Here is an 8,369-nt window from a genome sequence, read left to right as displayed (position 1 = left end):
GCCCCAACAAAGTAAAACCACCTCTGAGCCACCTATGATGTAGGCCACGTGGTAGATAGATGTATGTGTGAGCACTTTAGTCAAGGTTGCGGACACTTGTAGTAGCCTTGGACACATAGAGAGAGAGAGAGTCAAGGACTATGAGTTTAGGGACTTGAGGCACTGGTCGCGGGCTATCAAGTGGGAGAGAAACTTGGTATAGGGTCCAGGTGTGCTAGGAGTATTCACTTGAGGGGAGGTGTTGAAATATACAAGTGAATAGGGTGTGTGCAGGAACAAGCCCTTGGTTAGAGGCTGTAAAAGAGGATGTGTAAATGTGAAAGAACCTATGAAAAGGTGAGAAGAATCTACTGGGAGAGAATAAAGGGTAGCATGAGAAGATTCAGGAAGTGTGGAGATATTTTGGGAGATATTCTGGGAAAAGTGAAGAGGTGGAGAGAATCAAGCAAAAGAGGTGGAGATATTCTGGGAGAGAGGTGGAGTGAATCAAGGAGAAATCAATGGGATTAGATGCTTAGATATAAACTCTATAAATTAAGGCATTGGCTTAATGAGAATTTGCTGGTTTTTGATTATCCATGCCTACATTAAGCTATTTGCACTAATTATTTACTAATTACATCTTAATTATTTGCTAATCACTTTGGTAATGATGTTGATTCTAGTATTTGATCCACCATAGCTCATCACATTGCTCTAATTTCAACATGATTAGCACTAATCCCTCCTATACCCTATCCCTAAGTAAACCACACATGCTAGATTAGAGTTGCGAGAGAGAGGGAGAGAGAGAACACTCCACTTCTATTGAAAAAATGGGAGAATGAGTAAAAAATAAGAGAAATTGGCTTTTATAGTTCCTAGCCTTTTCTCACTAGGCCGCCCGGGTAAGTGACCCGAGGCGCCCAAAACATAGTAACAAGGCTTTTCTCTATGGTTTGGCCAACTCACCAAGATCCTCTTATATGTCCATTGAAGCTCAATACTTAGGAGCGTCTTAAGGGTGTTTCCCTCATCAAATGATGGGACTTACAATATGGCATGAGCACGTATTACATAAGTGTGCAGACATAGTTATCGTAGGAATGTGTTAACCAATATGTGGTTAGCAACCTCATGTTATATCCATTCCATGCTTGCGAGAAAAACCTATTTTTTAGTGTGTGGAATACTTTGGCCTTCCAGGCCAATGCTTCATCTGATAGTAGACAGATGGGACATCTAGACCGAGCTTGTCCTCGGTGTCAATTTAGGAGACCGCCTCCCATGCTCCCCCTGGTATCCTGCTCAAATCCTCACTGGGGGGGGTAGAGAGAGAATAAGGTTCTCAAGAAGCGGAGCACCAGTTCTTGGCCTAGAGACGACATAGTTGTCAAAGAGTGGCAAACGGTTGGCCCGCACAATCGAGCTGTTAGTCGCCCACCACTAAGGCTGATCACATCGATGTGCACGCCAGGCTGGAAAAGCACAAGAGGATCAGATTCTATCAAAAAGAACCATTGTGATCATTTATCCGAGCACACTCTCTAGTTGGCAAGTCCCCCCATCATTGAACGGGCCCTCCGACCCCTCCAATTTGGTGAGCGATTCCCCATCGACTCTGAGTGCCTGGTGAGGCTAGTAGACCTCACTGAGCTGCCCCATGTGAGCCTCTCCCAGTAACCTTCCTCTTGAATGGATCTGTCCTAGCAACACCCCTACTGCCCAGCCTCTTCACCCCTTGCCCCCCTCCGCCTCCTCCCATGCCCCCTCCCCCTCCTCCTCCATCCTTGCCCATGTCTCTACCCGCAATAGTTTCTTTCGCCCTGCTCTTCGCATTGGAGCCCGCACTCCCCCTTCCCTCTACCTCTCCAAAGCACTCCCATCACCCCCCCCCCCCGAGTAGCCCCCAAGAGGAGGCAACCGGCACGTTTTGTCCGTGGATGGATTCACCACTTCTCTAAGCTAGTTAAGAGGACCATTGTCACCTCCCGGGTGAGGGCTCAGAGTCACCAGGGGGGCCCCCAGGATCTTAGGGTAGCCAATGGATTATAGTTTCTTCCATTGTCTTTCGGTGGAAGGCAAAGATATGTTTGAGGAGATAGTAGCACAGCTTTGGATATGTGTGGTTTTCCACCACTCCAGACCCTCTACGCGGCATGATGATCTTCTCTTTCCTTGTGAGTGCAACTCCACGGACTAAGTGGGACTCAAACTTGATGACTATCACCCATCAAAGGTTAGGCAGTTGAGCTATCGCATCATCTTCACTCATGATCTTTGCATCACCAACATAGTCACCCATCTATGGCCATTGGCTAGGATGGAGCTTGGAGGCTCAACCCATAGAGACCAGGAGAAGGAGATGGTGACCTCCAGCAGCCTAGAGGTGTTGCTCTTTGTGTTCATGCATACTTATGTTGCATACCTCTCCCTCCCCTCTTACAGGTACCTCCATTGTGATTGATGGAGTCCATAGTACGCATAATCTTGAACTTGGAAGCAGTGGCATCACATGGAGGACAGGATCCGCGCCCCAATTTGCGCGCCTAGGATGGATTGTGATTATTCCCCATCTAGACCCTCGCCCAAGACTCTTCAAGTGGAGGGCACTTCTGTCTCACATAGAGATTGATATGTGGATAGTCTTGTGGAACATATAGGTTTTAGGGGGGCCTGAGTGCTTTCACAGAGGAGGAACCCTTAGCCACTATAGGTAGAGCCCTCTTTTGGAGCACAATTTAAAAGGCCCTTCCCTAGTCTTACTTTTGGTGTATGGGAGGTGACTTCAACATAATATAGAGGCAGCAGAGGACAGACTTGGATGAGGTACCACCACAGTCTCAAGAGTAGAGTGCTCTTACCCAGGAGGAGTTGATACTGGCACTTAGGGGACAGGGCCCGTGGCATCTACCAAAGTTTGGGTGTAGCCCTGGGAGCCTCAGATTCTCGAGATCGAATATAGGAGGAGTATCTTGGCAGTCACTTTGTTTTCATATCATACCCCGATTATTCTATCCCACGAGGACCCTAGAGGCACGACATGCATGTGAGCTCTAGGATTTCAGACGGCCTCGTTTAGGACTCCAAGATTTGCACAGCAAGATCAAGCAAATTTGGGCAGGACTAGACTTTATGTCAGGCTCTGCTACATGCACATTGGTGGATGTTGGCCTAGGGGAGATCAACGGTTTCTTGGAGGAGGTAGCCCAGAGCAAACTAGAGGGCTTTCAAGACCAAGAGAGGATTCTAAGGAGGGACTTAGCCTCTTTACAACGGTGTAAGGAGCGTTCCCGAGATAGCCCATGGATTGAGAGCTAGCTTGCTACCGACCACATAGAGATTACACCCATTAAGGAGAGGAGGGTGGAGTATATCATGCCAGAGCTTCAATCTGGACCCAAGCTAGGGATAGAGTCACAAGAGACTTCTTTAAGATAGCCATCCCCCCCAAGAGGAGAGATGGTATTGGCAATGCTGCGTGGCCACGATGGAGCTATTATTTTTGACCCCCCCATGTGAGAGACATCGCCATTGATTTCTTTCGTTCTCTTCTCGTAGGTGATGGATGCATGTGAGAGGGTCTCGCGACGCATGAGAGAGGTGGCTCCCCCATCTCTTCAATCCTTCTTACTGAAAGAGTCCATTCACAGCAGAGGAGTTGCCAGAGGCGATGCTGGCATTACCCAGGGGTGTACGGGCTTCCAATCTCTTTCTTTCTTCGTCATCACTAGGACCTCATGGAAGGCAGCCTTCGCATTGCCTTTAATGAGATTATGCTAATAAGAGGTGCCATGCAAGAGAGGCTATTAGAGGGCTTGATTCACTTGATGAGATTATGCTCACAGGTTCCATGCCAGAGAGGTGCTAGAGGGCATGATTCACTTGATTCCCAAGTAGTGTGGTGACAGATTGGAGATCCAACAGTGGAGACCCATCACTCTTCTAGGGACTGCCTATAAGATCTTGGCCAAGGCCATTACTAGGAGACTTCAGCCCCCCTTTCTCTCAAACTGGATTCATGACATTCAAACTAGATTTGTTTAGGATCGGAGCATTTTGGACAATATTTTCACCTTTTGGGAGGCAACATCTTCAGCTAGGATGCGACAGCAGGACCTCATAGTGCTACTCTGAGACTTTGAGAATGCTTATGATAGGGTATATGGGAGCTTTCGGGAGGGCAAGATGAGCCGGATGGGTTTCCCCATGGAGGGCACAATGAGCCGGATGGGTTTTCTCATGGACTCGATTCGTGGAGTCTCATGACTTTACTCAGCATCACATAGCTAGGTTCTCATTCAGGGAGCCCATGGATTCCCCCTTTCTTGCTCAATTTGGTAGGGTTGTCCTCTAGCATCTTACCTCTTCCTATTTGTCACCAAGGCCATAAGGAGTTTCCTCTCAGCCCAGGAGATCGGGCTTCAAGGACTACATCTTTCCCTCTGCCCATGCACAGAAGGAGCTTCTTGACTCAGAGTTTGTAGACATCACAACAACCTTCCTTTCAGAAGAGGCGATCGAGATTTTTGGTCGCGCATCAAGAGCACATATCAACTGGAACAAGTCATGTGGTTTTTGGGTAGACTCAGCACCTGCCGTGACTTGGTGCCTAGTTGAGGCTTTTTAGTGGATCTCGAGCGGCACTCCAATTTGGTATCTTGGTTGCTAGGTGGGAATTGATATCTCTTTTGAGCAGTAGCTCACTCTTCTCCTTCTAAGTATTTGAAAGAAGCTATTATACTAGAGTTCTGTGAGGCTCTCCCTAGCTAGGCCTTCTCCCAGGCATATATTGGCTAGGTACAATCAATTGATCCAGAACTTCTTATGGGCTGGTAGTGATGTGAGGCCAGCCCGAAGGTCAAGGTGGCATGGAGAGTGATCATTCAGCCATGTCGTAGAGGGAGTCTAGGCCTCATTGAGCCTGCTATTCAGAGTCGTGCCCTGCTGGGCAAGTTGATTATTAGAGGATTCCTTCCCGGTGGTAAGACCTAGAAGGATTTCCTATTGGCCCGGATATCAGCCCCCGCACCTCGAGTCTTGGAGACCCTTGGCCACAGAGTATCAGATGGATTTTCACAGAGATGTGGACCCACTATTTTAGTCCAACACACATACTAATAAATCAATGTCTTCACTAAAATAATCAGTCAAGCATACATATTTAAAGATTTTAATTTAGTTGTAAGACAAGGTGATGGTCTCAACTTTTAAAATTGCATTGATAACAAAACAACGTATATGAACCCTTGCTTATATTTGGATCATCTAGTGAGAAACTTATGAAAATAGTGTTTATTATTATATAAAATGACTCGATATTCCACCTAAAGCCTTATGAGATGTTTAAAAATGCATAAAGTAGTCTCTTATTCTATAGTATGAAGTATGGTTCAAAATTTCTAAACTTTTGTCTAAAACAAAGTACCTAAAAGGATAGGTGTATATGTGATTAGCTCTCACAAAATGCACGAGCAAAGCATAACATTGTACAGAACATGTGTGCAAGATTTGGTCCTAATCTATTATTGTTTGCTCAACTACAAAAATCCTCAAAGCTTTTTTTTTTTGAGATAGCTAAATACCTTAAAATTTTTATGGAGACCTAAATTTTGAAGTTCTAATTGATTTTTTAGCGGCGTAAGATGGATTGTATTACACCATACATATGTTTCTGAAGCAATGCATATCCAAAAACTTTGGATTGTCACATGAGAAATTTGCTAATTAAAGCCTTCAATCCAAGTATAGTTCAAAGAGCTTTGCATCACAACTGTAATTTGGCCTATGAATTCTTATGAAATTAAAAAGCCTACTAGAGATAACCAATGTGATTTCAAAAAATCTCAATTTTTCTTCACTATATACCCAATGATATCGAAAAAAAGAAACCTTTGATTTTCATTGTCCATCTGTTCTAAATAATTCCATAAGTGGATCACTAATAATGAGAACATAAATATATCCACATTAAACACTTTTCTTTCCTAGTACCAAACTAGTATTAACAATCAATTACAGCATAAAAGTTCACAAAGCCATACATTTTATATTAAGAAGAATAGTGTTTGTGTGTGTGCATGAATAGCTAATGAATGTCTGTTTCAGGGTGTGCGAATAAATACCTCATGAATGCTCGTTTCAGGGATGCTATTTGAATTTGTTGCACTTAGACCACACCTTTAACAATCACTTACAACATAGAAGCTTTGTGTGTCTGTGTGAAGAGTGTGTTTTGAATTAACTTTAATATATATATATATCTTTACGAAGTACAGGACCTAGTTTCAAAAGAGGTAACTCTCCCTCACATAACACTCTCACCACGGTAGCTTAAAGTTAGTAGAGTCCAGTTACTATATTATTATTCTCATGCCCGATGCTGCCTATCAGTGAAATGAGCCGACAGAGGCACCGCCATTTCACAGGAAAGCTTCAGCAGCTCCGTAAGTTCCACAGGGTGGCGCTCGTCTACGGAGAGGTGAAATCGTTGCACGATCTTGGCCACCCAGAGGTGAACTGTTGCCAAGGCGAGGGCCTTGCCGGGGCAAACTCTTGCGCCCGCACCGAAGGGAGCCAAGCGCAGGTCGCTCCCCCTCACATCCAGGTCCTCCCCGCCGTCCCTAGGTAGGAACCGCTCTGGCGCGAACTTGTCGGGTTCGGACCAAATGGCGGGATCATGCGTGATTGCCCACATGTTCACCATGGCCGTGGTTCCGGCAGGGACATGATGGCCCGCAACCTCCACGTCGTGCATGGCGAGCCTTGCCCACGACAGCAAAGGCCCAGGCGGATGTAGGCGCAGACCTTCTTTCACAACTGCTTGCAGGTAAGGCATGCTGGCCACATCGGCATCGCGGACGGTGTCACCCTTTACCCCCACCATGGCCTCCACTTCAGCATGCAGCTTTGCCTGCACGGTAGGATTCAGAACGAGCTCGGCAAGGATCCACTCTGTAAGGATGGCCATGGTATCTGTGCCTCGGAAAATCATCTCCTATTGTCACAATATGGCCAAACACGAGTCAGCAACCAAAAATTAGTACTTCACGTAAATGTGAGGAGAGCTTATACATGACTAGCGTAAGTAAGAAGGTAGAACATTATTATTTTGCAACTCACCCACAGAATGGATACCATATCGGCATCAGCCAATTTTTCCACCCCTTCCAAACCGAGGAGCACGTCCACAAAGTCGCACGAATCCCTCGTGTTACTATTGCGAGTGATAGCACCAGCAATATTGCTGCTCCTGTGCTCGTCTATTATTTTCTGCACGAACGCGTGCACTCGCGGCACTAGCTCGTCACAGCGCTGTCGGATGCGCAAGGGGTCGACACACTCGAAAGCTGCAGGCAAGTGGTCCGCCATGTTGAAGGCTCCCAGCAGCTCGAAGCCTTCCCGCACCATGCTTTGCACCTCCGCAGCCTCGGCGCTGCTATGCTCGGAGAATGCGTAACGCCTGCCGAACACGGTGGCCAAAATGTTGTTGAGGGCTGCATGCTGCAGGTAAGGGCGCACCTTCTGCACGCAGCTATCATGGACGTGAGAGGCTATGGCTTCTAGCATGATGGATGCTTCGAGCTGGCGGGTGCGCTCGTGAGCCGCAATGCGACATGGGGAGAAGAGGTGCGAGGCGGCAAGGCGGCGGAGGCTGCGCCAGTGATCTCCGTAGGGCGCGAATCCAACGGCGCGCCCGAAGAGGAGCTGCTGCGCCGACTGGGTGAGAGGGCGTTCTGCGAAGGCGGTGCTGCATAGAATGTCGCGGGCAACGCTAGGCTGACTGGAGACGACAACGCGTGTGGACCCCAAACTTACAGCCATGAGAGAGCGAGCATTGTGGCTGGACGCGAGGGCCGCAAGGCGGCGGTGGGCGGTGTAGCTACAAGTTCCGGAGAAAGAGAGGAGGGAACCCAGTACTGGGAGGCCACGTGGACCTGGAATGGGAGGTAGGCGGCGGGAGGCAGCAGGCTTGCAGAAGAAGCTCCTCATTCCCCAGGCTGGACCGCCAGGGTACGCCCAGCTCAGGAGGAGCCACATTACAAAGAACGCAAGGACAAAGAGAGCGGACGAAAACAACCTGGGAGCGGAGGAAACAGAGAGGAAGTGGAGGAGGAGGGTGTGGTCAAGGTGGGTGCATGTGGCGGAGAAGAGTTCAAGAGCCATCGCTGGAAACTTCAAATTTGCACTGCCTTTGATGCGCACCAGCAGGTGCGCTTAAAAAGAGTTCGGTATACTATACTAGCCTTAGCAAATCATGATTAGCTATGATCTAGACTGTGATGTTAATAATATATTCACCTTTTTTACCTAACTAGTGGGTAACTAGTGCTCTTCTTCCAGAACCTCCACATTCTTACCACCAGGTGGTAGCTTTGTGAAACTCTTCT

General features: G+C 47.4%; 1 protein-coding gene across 1 annotated transcript; it reads right to left on the bottom strand.

Annotated features, from left to right (window-relative positions):
* Positions 1–6,115: 6,115 nt before the first annotated feature.
* LOC147630630 (cytochrome P450 78A4-like) lies at positions 6,116–8,160 on the bottom strand. The gene is made up of 2 exons (XM_086810562.1): positions 7,102–8,160; positions 6,116–6,976 (listed from the first exon to the last, which is right to left on the bottom strand). Exons 1-2 carry the CDS (start codon positions 8,143–8,145, stop codon positions 6,350–6,352), a joined length of 1,671 nt encoding a protein of 556 aa, XP_086666688.1. The 5' UTR covers positions 8,146–8,160; the 3' UTR covers positions 6,116–6,349.
* Positions 8,161–8,369: the final 209 nt, after the last annotated feature.

Source organism: Cibotium barometz, chromosome 16, assembly GCF_041138505.1.
Source record: "Cibotium barometz isolate CiBa-2024 chromosome 16, ASM4113850v1, whole genome shotgun sequence".
NCBI lineage: Eukaryota > Viridiplantae > Streptophyta > Polypodiopsida > Cyatheales > Cibotiaceae > Cibotium > Cibotium barometz.
This window is presented reverse-complemented; position numbering and strand designations above follow the sequence as displayed.